The sequence below is a fragment of the Myotis lucifugus genome, unplaced genomic scaffold (assembly GCF_000147115.1).
Source record: "Myotis lucifugus unplaced genomic scaffold, Myoluc2.0 scaffold_10, whole genome shotgun sequence".
NCBI lineage: Eukaryota > Metazoa > Chordata > Mammalia > Chiroptera > Vespertilionidae > Myotis > Myotis lucifugus.
In genome coordinates, this window is record NW_005871058.1 from 10,028,847 (window position 1) to 10,045,845 (window position 16,999).

Below are 16,999 nucleotides of genomic sequence, written 5' to 3' on the forward strand. Positions count from 1 at the left end.
GGGCCCTAAGAGGCATTTGCTTTAATCCCCTTCATTCCACAGATGATAAAGCCAAACAGTTGATGTTGATATGACTCTCCAAAGGCCTCACAACTTCACGGTGCAGAACAATTATAGGAAAACACCAGGTTTGGTGTATCTGCTTGGAAAACTCCCCCCAAAGCCGTGAGTTCAAAACTAACCAAAAGGTAGCCTTTAAACATCTAACTTTCCGGAGCAGATCACAGATGGTAAATAAAACAGCATTGGATTTAGCCCTCATGGGATGGCGAGGAGAAGGGACAACGCTTTACTCGTACACACAATCTCAACTTTGTATGACATACCTAACTGGTCAAAACAACACACCCTCAACTGCAAAGCCCTCTGCCAGCAAGAGAATCTTAGAACAAACACCTGTGTATATACTGAGTTTAATTTTTTTTCAGATATTCTTAAAGGAAGTGGAACACAAGTGGTGGAAAGTGAACAGTTCACATGATTGTCAATCATGAAAACATTCACCTGTCTTTCCCCTATTTTGTACATTCCTCGGAGAGGTAGCTTATCTCATGCATTTCTCAAGGGTCTGGCCAATTTGGACTCCAGAGAACAGAGTACCTGTGTGCCCATGCTTCGGGCGCTGGGCTGGAGTAGAGGCTTGAGAATGCAGGCTCAAGGTGGTGCCCCATTCCTCATCCAGCATGTTGTTCGTGCTGTAGTATTTGGCCTGCATCAGGATTCCTGCAAGGTTGAGGGTGAGCTGTGGCTGGATTTCCCCGAGCTGCCAGGCTTCTAAGGGACAGGTCAGGAACGCAGGCACTGAAAGGCATTCCTAATGTTCTTCTCTCCCAGCAAGTAGCAGGGAAGCGTCTGACTCCAGTTCCTGCCTGGAGAGGCCCAACCCCTCGCCTGTAATCTTGTACTCTAAACGCCAAATTGGTCAGGCGAAGGGGAAATAGCATGTGTTTTCTGTTTGGGCGGTCTCTGTCTGAACAATTACCGAAGCGGTGGTGCTTCTCAGATCTCTTCTGTTCATCTGTTTGTACTTCCTGTTTAACTGTGTAAAGAAGGCAAGACCTTAAAATTGCAGAGAGCCAATTCCAATTTTCAGACTCTGCAAAACAATCATCAGTCAGAGGGATATATTATCTACTTTCTTGCCCATCATACACTCGCTGAGGCACTTATGTCAAATTTCACCTCTCGGTGCCTTTGAGAAAACAGAAGAGACTACAGTTCCAGCCTCTTCCTTTCTCTGGGGCTATAGTATAAAGCATCATATACAAGGAATGTGAGCACAAAAGAGTCCTTTTGAGAATATCTAATTGATCCTATTCTTTTATTTTATAAAAGGGAGATTGAAGCCTAGCTAGGTGAGAAATTGCTCTAAAGTCACATAGCTTCTTAGTGACAGAACTAAACTTAAAAGCACTTTCTGGTCCTGGCTGGGTGACACAGTTAGTTGGAGTGTTGTCCCATACACTAAAAGGTTGTGGGTTCAATCCCCAGTCAGGGCACATAAGACAAGCAACAGATTAAGGTTTCATTCTCTCTCTCTCTCTCTCTCTCTCTCTTTCTCTTTCTATCTCTATCTCTATCTCTATCTCTATCTCTCTTTCTAAACATATCCTTAGGTGAGGATTAATAAATTTAAAAAAAGGATAGAAAGAAAGGAAGAAAGAAAGAAAGAAAGAAAGAAAGAAAGAAAGAGAGAAAGGAAGGAAGAAAGAAAGGAAGAAAGAGAGAAAGGAAGGAAGAAAGAAAGGAAGAAAGAAAGAGAGAAAGAATAATCTTTCTTCTTACAGTATGAAGACTCAATTTAACATTTTATATCACACTAGAGGCCTGGTGCACGAAATTCGTGCAAAAGGGGGTGGTCCCTCACCCCGACCTGCACCCTCTCCAATCCGGGAGCCCTCAGGGGATGTCCTACTGATGGCTTGGGCCTGCTCCCTGTGGTTCTCTGCTCTCTGCAGGGCCTGCCTGCTCCACACCACGGCCACAGGCAAGCAGGCCCTGCGGGGTGCTGCCTGTGGGCCACGCTTGCCTGCTCAATGGGTTGCTGTGGCAATGCCTGCTGGGCTCACATTGCTGTGGTGACGCCACCAGCATCCTGCCCCAGCTGCTGTGGGCACTGCCATCTTTGTCGCAGAGTGATGGTTAATTTGCATATTACTCTTTTATTAGATAGGATGGTACATCATGATCATGGACACAATTTCCTGGAAGTAAAGACTTTTAGAATTATTACTAACTACATGTGACTTTAGGAAGCTAGTAACAATTTGTGTCTACATTTCCTAAGCTGAGAAAAAAATGAGAAGTTTGTTTTAGATAATGTCCAAAAATTCTTTCCAAATCAGTATAATAGAATTATATTATTCTACTAATATATTTCTATATTTGGGGATGACAGCTTGGCTAAATCAAGCACACTAAATATAGAGTGTGGAAGATGCTTGGATTAGGGCCACCAACCCCTATGAGGGATTGGTCAGAAATTATATATTGTGGATTCATCATGCATCTCAACCTATGTATTGTTTACTGGGTTATTCTAAATAAAGCAAATGGAAAGAGACCTTTCTTCTTGCATAATGCCTTGTAAAAAGTAGGAAATAAAAAATCATTTGGTAATTTTCATTGGGTTGATGTATTAGAAAAGGTTATAGAAGAGGAGGCAGTAAAAAAAATGGAAGGAAACAGTAAGTGAAGCACATATGAGAATGAAGCAGAAAGATGGAATATTAGAAATCAAAACAGGGGCCTAAAAATATATACATAAAGGAGATACTGATAATTATGATTCTAATGAAATGGCAATGAAAACTATTTTCCAAACTTCAGTTATTCACATAGATCTTTGACAATTTTTGCCAAACTATTTGCATTAGAATTTTACTACTTGTCTTTAAATAATTTTTTTCAACAATGACAAAAATATTCTTTGAATGCAGGTACTATTATCTGAGACATATCAGTATAAAATAAAACTCTCTTTCCTTTTAGAGCCTACATTCTATGGAGGAAAGCAGATGACATACAAGAAAATAATAAGTAAGTTGTAGAGTTTACTAGATTCTGATAAGAGTTATGAAAAATATATGGAAGATAAGAGAGATCAGGGATATATAGGAAGGAGGGTTGCTAATTTTAAATGAAGAAGAGTCAGCCACATTAAGAAAGTGATATTTTTGCAGACTTAAAAGAGATGTAAGGCTAAGCCTGGAAATTTCTAGGGTAAGAATCAGTCAGATAAAGAGAACAGGGAGCTGAAAAGGTATGAGGGGGAAGCATGCCAGCTCTAGTTGAGAAACAATAGAAAAATCAGTGTCCTAAATGGAATGAGTTTAGAGAAGAATAGATTGACTCAAAAGAATAAAGTATGCCACAGTAATTGTCTCAATTTAAAGATTTTTTGCTTTTTATTTTGATTTTTTTTTACTCTGAGATATATGGGAAATCACAGAGTTTTCACAGAAGGCTGACATGATTTGGTTTAAATTTAATGGAATCACTCTGCTATGTTTGAAAATAAACAGAAAACAAGGCAGATGCTGGGAGACTACTTTTAAAATTACTGCAATTGCCCGGCCAACATGGCTCAGTGGTTGAGTGTTGACCTATGAACCAGGAGGTCATGGTTCGATTCCAGATCAGAGCACATGCCCAGGTTGTGTTCGATTCCCAGTGTGGAGTGTGCAGGAGGTAGCCAATCAATGATTCTCTCTCATCACTGATGTTTCTTCTCTCTCCCTCTCCCTTCCTCTCTGAAATCAATAAAAATATTTTTTTAAAAATACACACACACACAAAACTCTCCAGGAGTTCCAGCCAAGCTCAGAGGGTACCAGAGACATACAGGGAGAAAACTGAGCTGTTGTGGCTTTAGAGTGAAAGTCACCATTGTCCTTGTGTTGAGCCCTCTCCCCACATGAATCTGAATCTGGTGAACTCCACTTTCTCCAACCTGAGGACTCCCTGGGACTCCAACCCACCACAAAGGTCTGTAGGCTCCAGGCAATGAGTGACTGGCCTCAGTGTACCCTGTGACATTTGATGAGTGGCCTCAGGCTCAGCACTAGCACCATATCTGAATCTAGATGAACCTGGTAAACATGATTCATCCTACCCTCATGACTCCGAGAGCCCCTCCTTACCACTCCAGGCCTTTTCAAAGGCTGAGCCTTACAGGCAACAGGCAGGCAGCAACAGATCTCAAGGTGCCTTGTGACCTGTGCTGACCTGCCCTAGGCCCAGTACTGGTGGAAGCTGGCCTCACAGTGTGCATTTTCCCATGCACATCCAGGTCCAGCAGAGGCAGCTCCCAAGACATATCACTTAGTGCAGTGGTTCTCAACCTTCCTAATGCCACGACCCTTTAATACAGTTCCTCATGCTGTGGTGACCTCCAACCATAAAATTATTTTCGTTGCTACTTCATAACTGTAATTTTGCTACTGTTATGAATCGTAATGAAAATATCTGATATGCAGGATGTATTTGCATTGTTACAAATTGAACATAATTAAAGCATAGTGATTAATCACAAAAACAATATGCAATTATATATTCAATATGTGTTTTCCGATGGTCTTAGGCGACCCCTGCGAAAGGGTCATTCGACCCCCAAAGGGGTCGCGACCCACAGGTTGAGAACCGCTGACTTAGTGGCTCCTAGAAAGAATACCAAGGCCAGTTATAGGCAGTATTTGGCATTGGCCTGCACTGGAGACTCTCCCAAGAGGCCTCAGAACCAACACTCCCAATGGCCAACTTCAGACCACAACAGAGCACTACTTGATTAGCACCACAAATGGCACATCCAAAGGGTGGTCTAAGCAAGTAACAGACCCTAAAGGGGCAAATCCTGCTCTGTGGGTAAACACTACATAACAGCTCGTATGCTGTGGTAATGACCAACATTCACAGTGAGTCAGCCTGAAGATCAATCCCACCCACTGACGTGCCAACAGCAATCAAGGCTTAACTACAACAGAAGGGCACACACAACCCACATAAGGGACTTTCCTGAAACACCCAGCTCACTGAGCAGGGAGTCTGCACCACTGTGCAAAACAGGACACCTACTACATAAAACCACCCTGCCAAGGTGGGAAGACTTAGCAGATCTAAATAATATAGAAAAAGTAAATACGGAGAGGAAGCCAAAATGAGGAGACAATGAATCAACAAAAGAAATATACAGGAAAATAACAAAATAATATGGAGGGAAGCAATCTATCAGATACAGAATTCAAAACAATGGTTATAAGAATGCTCAACGAACTTAGTGAGAACTTCAACAAATAAATAGTAAGCATAAAAAAAGGACATGAAAACCATCAAAAGAACCAGTCAGAAATGAATACTACAGTAACTGAAATAAAAATACATTGAAGTGCCCACCTGGCATGGCTCAGTGGTTGAGGGTCAACCTATGAACCAGGAGGTCATGGTTCATTCCCCAGTCAAGGCATGCCCAGATTGTGGGCTCATTCCCCAGTGTGGGGCATGCAGGAAGCAGCTGATCAATGATTCTCTCTCATAACTGATGTTTGTATCTTTCTCTCTCTCTCTCCTTTCCTCTCTGACATTAATAAAAAAAATTTTTAAAAATACACTGGAAAGCCTTAGCCGGCTTGGCTCAGTGGATAGAGCATCGGCCTACAGACTGAGGGGTCCAAGTTTCGATTCCGGCCAAGGGCACATGCCTGGGTTGCGGGCTCCATCCCCAGTGTGGGGTGTTCAGGAGGCAGCCAATCAATGATTCTCTCTCATCATTGATATTTCTATCTCTCTCCTTCTCCCTTCCTCTCTGAAATCAATAAAGAAATATATTTTAAAAAAATACACTGGAAAAAATCAATTCAGTGATTTGGAAGACAAGTTATCAGAAAATATTCTATCAGAGCAGCAAAAATAAAAAAAGAATTTTTAAAATGAAAATAGTTTAAGGGACCTCTGAGACAACATCAAGCATAACAACATTTACATCATGGGTAATACCAGAAGAGAAGAGAGAGAACAAGGGATTGAGAAACTATTTGAAGAAATAATAACTGAAAACTTCCCTATCCCGACATTAAAAACATCATCTACCACTTCCAAGTAGGATTTATTCCTGAGATACAAAGTTGGTTCAATATCTGCAAATCAATTAATATAACATATTACATAAAAAATGAAGTGCAGATGTCATACAATCACATCCACAGATCTAAAAAAAATGCATTTGACAACATCAGCAATAATTTATGATAACAATTCTCAACAAAGTGGGAATATAGGGAACCTACCTCAACATAATGAGGCTATATATGATAAAGCTGAAGTAACATCACACTCAACAGGGAAAATCTAAAAGTGATTTCCTTAAGATCAGGGACAAGGAATTGAGAAAAAAAAAGAAAAAGAAAGAAAGAACTTATGGACACAGACAACTGTGTGATGATTGCAGGGTGGAGAGAGGTGGGTGGAGGTAGGAGAAGGTACAGTGGGGCTAAATGGTGATGAAAAAATAAAAGAAAGAAAAATAGATCAAGAAAAAGACAAGTTGTCTACTTTCACACTTTTATTCAACTTAGTACTCAAAGTCCCTAGTCAAAGCAATCAAAAAAAGAAAAATAAAAGGCATCGAAATTGGAAAGAAGTATAACTGTCATTATTTGTAGATGACATGATACTATATAGGGAGAATCCTAAAGATTCCACCAAAAAAAACTATTAGAATTAATACATGCATTCAGTAAAGTAGCAGGATAAAAAAATTAATGTTCAGAAATTGATTGCATTTTTATATATAAATAACAAACTATCAGAAAGAGAAATTAAGAAAATAATTCCATTTACAATTGCATAAAAAAATAATAAACTACCTGGCAATGAATTTAACCAAGGAGGTAAAAGACCTGTACTCAGAAAAATAATTATAAGAAGATACAAATAAATGGAAGCATATACCATGTTCATGGATAGAAAAAATATATTAAAATGTTTATACTATCCAAAGCAATCTATAGATTCAATGCAATCTCTATCAAAATACCTATGGCATGGCCCCTCACTGTCACCTAGCGTGGGCGATGCCAATCCCTCTCCAGGCGCCCCACCAGCAAGCAGTCCCAAGCGCATTTTCCCGGCCCCCTCCACCCTGGTAAGTGGCTGGAGCTGAAGGCAGGCAGGGCCAGAGACACTGGAGAAACCCAGCCCGAGACTCGGGACTGGACCCGGAGTTGCATGGAGGCAGTGAATAATAGCTCTTCCAATCTGCAATAAAAGATGGCCTCGAATAAAACTACATTGCAAAAAATGGGAAAGAAACAGAATGGAGAGAGTAAAAAAGTTGAAGAAGGCAGAGCCTGAAGAATTTTTAGTGGAAAATGTATTGGACTGATGTGTAGTGAATGGGAAGGAGGACTATTTCCTGAAGTGGAAAGGATTCACAGATGCTGACAATACTTGGGAAACTGAAGAAACCTTAGATTGCCCAGAGTTCATTGAAGCATTCCTCAAAAGGCTGGTAAAGAAAAAGATGGTACAAAAAGAAAGTCTTTATCTGACAGTGACTCTGATGATAGCAAATCAAAGAAGAAAAGAGATAAACTGATAAACTAAGTGGCTTTGCCAGAGGTCTTGATCCTGAAGGAACAATTGGTGCCACAGACAGCAGTGGGGAGTTAATGTTTCTCATGAAATGGAAAGATTCAGATGAGGCTGATTTGGTGCTGGCAAAGATGAAGTGTCCTCAAATTGTAATTGCTTTCTATGAAGAAAGACTAACTTGGCATTCTTGTCCAGAAGACGAAGCCCAATAATTGTTTGCATTTCTTTTTATATATATTTATACATATATATATATATATAATCTGGGTCTTGTTTTTTTTTTTAATTTTATTAGTGAAGAAAGAACTACATTATAATGAAAATCAAGTTTGATATGTTTGTTTTGAAGTAGTGCTGGGGAGTTGTTGGGGCGGGGTTGCATCTATAGCACTGGTTACTTTGAACAAAAGCTTTCTGTAGTTGCTTCCTTTATCAGAAAAGAACATTCGATACCATGTTGTTGTATTTTTTCCGCTGCATTAGAGAAACTTTTCTAAATGTTGGGAGAAATCTCCATAGTCATTACTCAGTCAGAATGTATGTGTGCCTAAGGATCATTTGGGTTTTTTGTTTATTGCAGGGTGGGGGGGGGGGCGGGGGGGGGAGAGGAGAGCAGGTGTGTACACATATGTAAATGGTTTTCTTTCTTTTTTTTCTTTTCTCTATTTTTTTTTTACCAAAACAAAACAATAGATAAGCTCTTTTCTGAGCTGCCATCATTTTCAGCAACCTAAGAAAAAAATCATTTGAAGTTAAATTGAAATTTTTTCCTGAAATTTTTAACCTTTGAAATTAGATAATTTGTAATTAATTGGACAGTTTAAATATAATATAAGCAGTTTAAAATGAACAATTTAAAGTAGACACATCAGAATCCATATTTACCATCATAAATGCAAGTTTATTTGCAAAACCCCTGAAAGGAAAATTTTATCACTGCCAATAACCTCCTCTCCCAAATGAGAAAACTAGGCAAACCCTGATGTGTTTTGATTAGGTAAGCAACACTAATTTAAAGGTTTCACCTCTTAAAATGTTCTTTTACAAGAAGTTCAAATCCCTGTGCTATATTGACTAAAAAATTAGGGTCAAAGAATGTGTGATACTTCACTCATGGATACCTAATCAGATTGTTAGAGACCTTGGCAATTTGGGATCTGCTGGAATAAATGGGTGAACAAACTTTTTGTAATCTAAACTCTTGATCTGCATGTTTTCTCTTTGCTCCAACTCAATCCTTACATGTAGGCTCAGTCTCAGTGTTTAGGGTACTGGCTCAACAAAAGCCAGGAAAAACAATAGCTTTGTAGTAAACAGAATGTTACCCAATGTATATTGTTTACTTTATTGTAAATACTGGTAAACAGTGATTAATAAATAGTTTTATATTCCTTAAAAAATACCAAAGGCATTTTTCATGGAACTAGAAGAAATAATTCTAAAATTTATATGAATCCACAAAAAATCCTGAATAGCCAAAGCAATCTTGAGAAAGAACAACAAAAGTTGTAGATATCATGCTACCTCATAGCAAACTATACTACAAGGCTACAGTAATCAAAGCAGCATGATACTGGCATAAAAACAGACTGAGATTGATGGAACAGACTAGAGAGTCTGGAAATAAACTCATGCCTATGTGGTCAATTAATCCATGACAACAGATCAAAATATATAATGGACTAAAGACAGTTTATTCAATAGTGTTGAGAAAATTAAACACATACATGCAAAAAATAAAAGGAAATTAGGCCATGTTCTTACAACATATAAAAGACTAAACTCAAAATGGATTAAAGACTTAAATCTAAACCCCCAAACCATAAGACTCCTAGAAAAAATGTATACAGTAAACTGTATAACATTGTTCTTAGTAATATATTCTCTGATATATCTCCACAGACAGGGGAAACAAAAAAAAAGAGTAAGCAAATGGGACTATGTCAAACTAAAAGTGTTTTTACCCAGCAAAAACAAACAAACACCAACAAAATGAAAAGACAACTTACTAATCCTGAGAAGATATTTGCCAATGATAAGGGGTTAATATCAAAAAGTTATAAATAATTCATATAACTTAATAAAAAAAAAGCAAACAATACAAATAAATGGGCAGAGGACCTGAATACATTTCTCTAAAGAGGACATACAGATGGCTAATAGTCATACAAAAAGATGCTCAAAATCACTAACCATCAGAGAAATGCAAATTAAAACCACCATGAGATACCACCTGTCAGAATGGCTATAATCAATAATCAACAAACAACAAGTGTTGGTGAGGATGTGGAGAGAATGGACTGTTGGTGGGAATCCAAATTGGTGCAGCCACTGTGGAAAACAGTATGGAGATTCCTCAAAAATTAAAAATAGAACTACCTTGCCCTAGCTGGTTTGGCTCAGTGTATAGAGCGTTGGCCTTTGGACTGAAGGGTCCTGGGTTTAATTCTGGTCAAAGGGTTGCAGACTCAATCCCCAGTCAGGGGCATGCAGGAGGCAGCCGATCAGTGATTCTCTCTCATCATTGATGTTTCTATCTTTCTCTCCCTCTCCCTTTCTCTCTGAAATCTATAAAAATATATTTAAAAATAATAAAGTACATTATGACCCAGCAATTCTACTTCTGGGAATTTATTCAAAGAAATACAAAACACTAATTCCAAAAGATATATGCACCTCTATGTGCATTGCAGCATTATTTACAATAACCAAGATATGGAAGCAACCTAAGTGTCCATCAATAGATGATTGAATGAAAAAGAGGTGGTACTTATACAATGGAATATTACTTGGCTATAAAAAATAAAATCTTACCATTTGAGACAATAGGGATGGACCTTGAGGGTATTATGTTAAGTGAAATAAGTCAGAGAAAGAGAAATACCAATTTATTTTATTTGTATGTTCAATTGAAAGCACAAAATAAACAAAACAGAAACAGGCTCATACATACAGAGAACAGATTGGGAAAGGGGGGGTGGAGGGCTGGGTGAAAAAGGTGAAGGATTAGTAAGTACAAATTGATAATTACAAAATAATCCTGGAGATGTAGAGTACAGCATAAGAAATAGAGTCAATAATATTGTAATAACTATGTATGGTTCCAGGTGGGTATAGGATTACCAGTGGGATCATTTGGTAAAGTATATAAATATTTAACCACCATGGTGTACACCTGAAACTAATATAAAATAATATTGATTGTCAAGTGTAATTGAAAAATAAAAGTATTAAAATTTTAAAAATGTGACTAAATAACCAAAAAAGGAGAAAGCTTTCTTTTAAGAGCAGTTTCCCTACAATTACACATTACAGGAGATCTTAGTAATCAGAGATGTGGCAGACATATTTTCTGGGCTATTTAATTGAAAAGGGAAAAAAGATAGAATTCCTGCTTTTTATGGAAGTTTTTGGTCACAATTATCATCATATTGATGAACAAAATAAAAAAATAGCTCTGATTATAGAGAAGCTATTTTTTTATTTTTTTATTTAGCTATTCAGAATTATATTGTGCCTTCGACATGTGTCTGATGATGCACTGCTAAATGTGGAGGAACAAATCGCAGGAACACTCCAGTGGCACTTTTTAAGGTAAGAATTATTTTGTTACAGCCAGAAGTTAAGATCTCCTGAAACACCAAGGAATTCTGATTAATCCCAGGTATATGCCAGGTCAATTATAGAATAAAAATTCAACTTATGCTATACTAGCTCCATTAGAACATAATACTGGGTTACCAATGAGTTAACATATAGAAATCACAGTCTCCATCCTGTCTCTCAGTTAAGATTAAAGTTGGTTGAGCTCTTTTGATATTTCTAGCATTTATTTTGGCCTCAAATACCACTCATTGTGTTTTGTTTTCTTCCCTCCTTACTATCCTATATAATGAAAGGCCAGCAACCATAACAGTGTAATGACCGGAATGACCGATCAACCAGTTGCTATGAGGTGCATTGACCACCTCTCAGTCCCTCTCCCCAACCTGCAGGCTCCAATTGCTGGATGGCCAACAGGGAACCATGGGGAACTGGAGTGGGTGGGGGGGGGCAGGACTGGGGACTGGAGAGTGGGCAGAACACCGACCTCTTGATGTCCCCCCCCCCCCCCCGGTTCGCAGGCTCAGATCGATTGCCCAGCCAATGGGGAACCAGGGTGGGTGGAGGCGGCAGGGCAGGACTGGAGACTGGCGAGTGGGTGGAAGATGGCCCTGATTGCAGGCTAGGCCTAGGGACCCTAACCGCGCATAATTTCGTGCACTGGGCCTCTAGTCTTATATACTTCACTCTGCTCCTCCATGTCAACACCCACATCATTACATCGACAACTTCTTCTCACAAATACCATATGAGGGCATACTACAAAGCTGGTCATAAATTATTGACACATGAATCCATACACAATTGTGGGATGAGTTTTCCTGTGTAACTGTGCTTCTGATTTCAAACCTATTAAAATAAAATGCAATGAGATAATTAGAACAAACATAAGAAATACAGACTACTAGTGACACAATGCTGAAATAAATCTGTGAGGATACTAGTAAAAGAGTTCTGAAGTGTCTACACTTATTGGAAAAGGAGACTTGAATTTAGATTGTATTAGTTCTCAAATGACAACATATCCATATATATATATATATATATATATATATATATATATATATATATATATATATATAAAAGCCTAAGTGACTGTTACAACCGAACAACCAGAACGATCAGAACGACTGGTCAACCAGTCGCTATGATGTGCACTGACCACCAGGGGGCAGACGCTCAACACAGGAGCTGCCCCCTGGTGGTCAGTGTTCTCCCACAGCCAACCTCCCATGGCACCTCCCCCCTCCAGGCCTGCCAACCTCCCACAGCCCCTCCCACGGCCAGCCAGCACCCCAGTAGGCCTCAATCGCCGGCCAAGCCAAGGGACCCCACCCATGCATGAATTCGTGCACTAGGCCTCTAGTTAAAGTATAAAAGTGACTAAAAAATGTTTTTTATTTAATTTATTGGGGTCACATTGGTTAATGAAACTATATAGGTTGCAAGTGTACAACTCCATAAATCATCATCTGCATACTGCATCATGCACTCACCACCCAAAGTCAAGTTTCTTTCCACCACCATTTATCCCCCCTTTTGCCTTCTTCCACCTCTCCCCACCCCCTGTACCCCCTGGCAAGCATCATATTGTTGTCTGTATTCTTTTTGTTTGTGTTTGTTTTGTTTTGCTTAATCCCTTAACCTTTTTCACCCAGCTCCCCAACCCCTCTCACCTCTGACAGCTGTCAGTTTGTTCTCATTTTCTATGAGTCTGTTTCTATTTTGTTTGTTAGTTTATTTTGTTCATTAGATTCCACATATGAATGCACTCATATGGTATTTGTCTTTTTCTGACAAGTTTATTTCACTTAGCACAGTACTCTCCAGGTCCATTCATGCTGTCACAAAAAGTAAGATTTCCTTCTTTTGTATGGCAGAGTAGTATTCTATTGTGCAAATATACCACAGCTTTTTGTTGTTGTTAATCCTCACCCGAAGATATTTTCCATTGATTTTTAGAGAGAATGGAAGGGAGACAGAGAGTGAGAAGCATTGATGTGAGAGAGATATGTCAATTGGTTGCCTCCCGCACATGCCTGGACCAGGGCTAGGGGATTGAACCTGCAACCATTTAGACTGAAGGCTGAGATTCTATCCACTGAGCCAAACCAGTTAGGGGCCTACCACAGCTTTTTTATCTCCTCACCTATTGATGGGTACTGGGTGTGCTTATGTGTTGTTGTTATTTTTATTTGTTTTATTTCATTTTTCTAAAGGTCTGCTTATGATTTTAAGAAATAGTACTACTTGTATAAAATTAAATAAAGCTTCAGACAAAACAGTTAATATTCTATAGGCAGTTCTTTGCTTATCTATCAAACTCTTTCCTAGAAATATATTTATCAAATAAAGCAACAGTTTAGTGAAATTATTATTGGGTATATTAGTGAGTAGATTAAGTAGAAGAGTTATTACTGAAAGGGATCTAGAACTGAATGAGGAATCAGAGATAGCAAAGGCCATTTAAAGAAGGGGAGGGGGAAAAAACCCTATATATTTCAATGCCTCTTAAAAGCAGAATTATATTAGAATACAATGTAAAAAAAAAAAGAATACAATGTCAGACAATTACATTAACTACCATGGGTAAGTGGAAGCATCTCTCTTGTTTTATTTGCTCCTCAGTCTCCTGAAGTAGCAGTACTAATTACTCAAGCTACAAGGACATCACTGAGCCTGAGAGTAAAAACTATAATACTCTTCATCTTGCCTATCTATCTCCCCTTGGCCCTGTGCTTGAGGATTGAGAGAATTCTTCTGTAAAAAGGACTAGGTTAAGAGCATGAAACAATTTTGATCAAGGCCTCTGGGAGAATTCTGACCAGTATTCTCCAAAAATCTTACTTGACATCCAAGAGATCTTTTGGATATGGACAGACCTAGATTAAATTACAGCCACCCAGAAAACCAAGGCATAGTAATGTATCAAAATATTAATTTTGAATCCCTCTTTTTATTTTAAATAAGAGAGCATTATTTCTAATATGAGAGGCCTGGTGCACGAATTCGTGCACCAGTGTGGTCCCTTGGCCTGGCCTGCAGGATCAGGTTGAAACCTCCTCTCTGATATCCCCTGAGGGGTCCCGAACTGCAAGAGGGTACAAGCCAGGCCAAGGGACCCCCCTGGTGCACAATCAGGGCTGGGGAGGGACATAGGAGGTTGGCCAACTGGGGAGGGACTGCGGGAGGGCTCCAGAGCATGTCCGGCCCATCTCGCTCAGTCCTGATCTGCCAGACTCCAGCAGCAAGCTAACTTACTGGTCAGAGCATCTGCCCCCTGGTGGTCAGTGCATGTCATGGTGAGTGGTTGAGCAGCCTTAGCATATCATTAGCATATTATGCTTTGATTGGTTGAACAGCCGACCAGCCAACCGGACACTTAACATATTAGGCTTTTATTATATAGGATATCTCGACAGGCAAGGGGGACAAAAGAAAGAATAAACAAATGGGACTACATTAAACTAAAAAAGTCTTTACACAGCAAAAAGAAAAAAAAATCAAGAAAATGAAAAGGCAATTTACTAATCCGGAGAAGGTATTTGCCAATGATACATCTGGTAAGGGGCTAATATCCAAAATTTATAAATAACTCATACAACTTAATAAAAAAGCAAACAATACAAAAAATAAAGGGGCAAAGGACCTGAATACACATTTCTCCAAAGATCACATACAGATGGCTAATAGACATATGAAAAGATGCTCAAAATCACTAACCATCAGAGAAATGCAATTAAAACCACTATGAGATACCACCTCAGACCTGTCAGAATAGCTATCATCAGTAATCAACAAACAATAAGTGTTGGTGAGAATGTAGAGGAAAGGGACCCCTGGTTCACTGTTGGTGGGAATGCAAATTGGTGCAGCCACCATGGAGAACAGTATGGAGATTCCTCAAAAATTAAAAATAGAACTACCTTATGCCCAGCTAGTGTTGCTCAATGGTTGAGCATTGACCTATGAACCAGGAGGTCATGGTTCAATTCCCGGTCAGGGCACATGCTCGGGTTGCGGGTTCAATCCCCAATGTTGGGCATGCGGAAGTGGCCAGTCAGTGATTCTCTCTCATCATTGATGTTTCTATCTCTCTATTCCTCTCCCTTCCTCTCTGAAATCTATAAAAATATATTTTAAAAAATAGAACTACCTTATAACCCAGCAATTCTACTTCTGGGAATTTATTCAAAGAAATCCGAAACACTAATTCCAAAAGATATATGCACCCCTATGTGCATTGCAGAGTTATTTACAATAGCCAAGATATTGAAGCAACCCAAGTGCCCATCAACAGATGATTAGATGAAAAAGAGGTGGTACATATATCCAATGGAATATTACACAGTCATAAAAAAATTGAAATCTTGCAAGCTGTGACAACATGGATGGACCTTGAGCATGTTATGCTAAGTAAAATAAGTCAGACAGAGAAAGACAAATACCATATGATTTAATTTATATCTGTAATCTCTCAGAGGGGAGGAGGGATGGCAGAAAGAGATTAACCGAAGAACTTAGATGCATATATGCATTGCCCTTGGACACAGACAATAGGGTGGTGAAGGCCTGGGATGGGATGGGAACTGGGTGGAAGAGGCAAATCAGATCCTTAACTGCTTGATATGCTCTTCCTTTTCTGAGAAAGGGTATGAGAATTTGTCTCTCTATCAGGGGTGGGCAAACTTTTTGACTCGAGGGCCACAATGGGTTCTTAAACTGGACCAGAGGGCCGGAACAAAAGCATGGATGGAGTGTTTGTGTGAACTAATATAAATTCAAAGTAAACATCATTACATAAAAGGGTACGGCTTTACTATAAATTCCTGTAGGGAAACATAAATACAAATACACGTCAAGAAGAGAGAGATAAACAGAGATGATAGAGATAGAAAGACAGAGAAGAGACAGAGAGATGCTCTTATAGACACCGTGAATCACCTTGGTGAAGGATGCATGTGTACACTGGCATCAACCTCGAGAGAAGTGCCAATCCTTGCATGCCTCAAAAGGCATATTTCATTTCTTCAGAGTCATTTTATTTGATTTTCCACAAAAAGAACTGTTTAGATTCATAGTGTAGAATGTTTCCTGATTACTAACCCTTCTTATAGGCCATCTAAGTCCTAACCTTCATTCATGATGAATTGTAAGTTCCATCTTTTCTGTAAACGGTTTTATGTCCACAGGGATCTCTCTCTGAATTCCTATCACATTTGTTGCCAATACCAAATATTACCTTTTTAAAAAATCCTCACCAAGGATAATTTTTATTGATTTTAGAGAGAAAGAGAGAGAAAGAAACATTGATCAGTTGCCTCCCATATGCACTATTACCAGGGATCAAACTTGCAACCTAGCTATGTACCCTGACAAGGAATTGAGCTCTCAACCTTTCTGATGTACAGGAGGATGCTCCAACCAACTGAGACACCCAGTCAGCGCCCAAGTGTTTAACTTTTAACAGCTGTTATTTCTTTTTTCTTACAAATTACATGAGCATTGTAATATCAAGTTTACTTTGTTCACCTCTTTGCCTTTTCCAGTATCTTTTAAGGAGTAAATGATGTATAAATGTATATCATCATTGCAGCTATTTTTCTTTATAATTATGATGACAAGGGGGATAATGTTCTATCTCCAAATTTGAAAATTAAAATCCAAATCACAAAAATTAGTAGTTGCCTGATTATTATAGTCATGCAAACTTGCAGTGTATTCAGAAGGATTTGTTTTAAAATACAATGTGCTTATTTTTAAATTAATTAATTAAAATGAAAAGCATAAATTATAAACATTACCCACT

The 16,999-nt window shown here is 38.8% G+C and overlaps 1 protein-coding gene and 1 pseudogene across 1 annotated transcript in view; one reads left to right on the forward strand and one right to left on the reverse strand.

Annotated features, from left to right (window-relative positions):
* CLEC1A (C-type lectin domain family 1 member A) overlaps nucleotides 1–897 on the reverse strand; it is an 18,932-nt gene extending 18,035 nt beyond the window's left edge. The window contains exon 1 of the mRNA XM_006084233.3: nucleotides 601–897. Coding sequence (XP_006084295.1) covers nucleotides 601–715 — 115 coding nt within the window. The 5' untranslated portion in view covers nucleotides 716–897. The remainder of the gene's footprint in view (nucleotides 1–600) is intronic.
* Nucleotides 898–7,263: 6,366 nt separating this feature from the next.
* LOC102420923 lies at nucleotides 7,264–7,804 on the forward strand (annotated as a pseudogene).
* The last annotated feature ends 9,195 nt before the right edge of the window (nucleotides 7,805–16,999 follow it).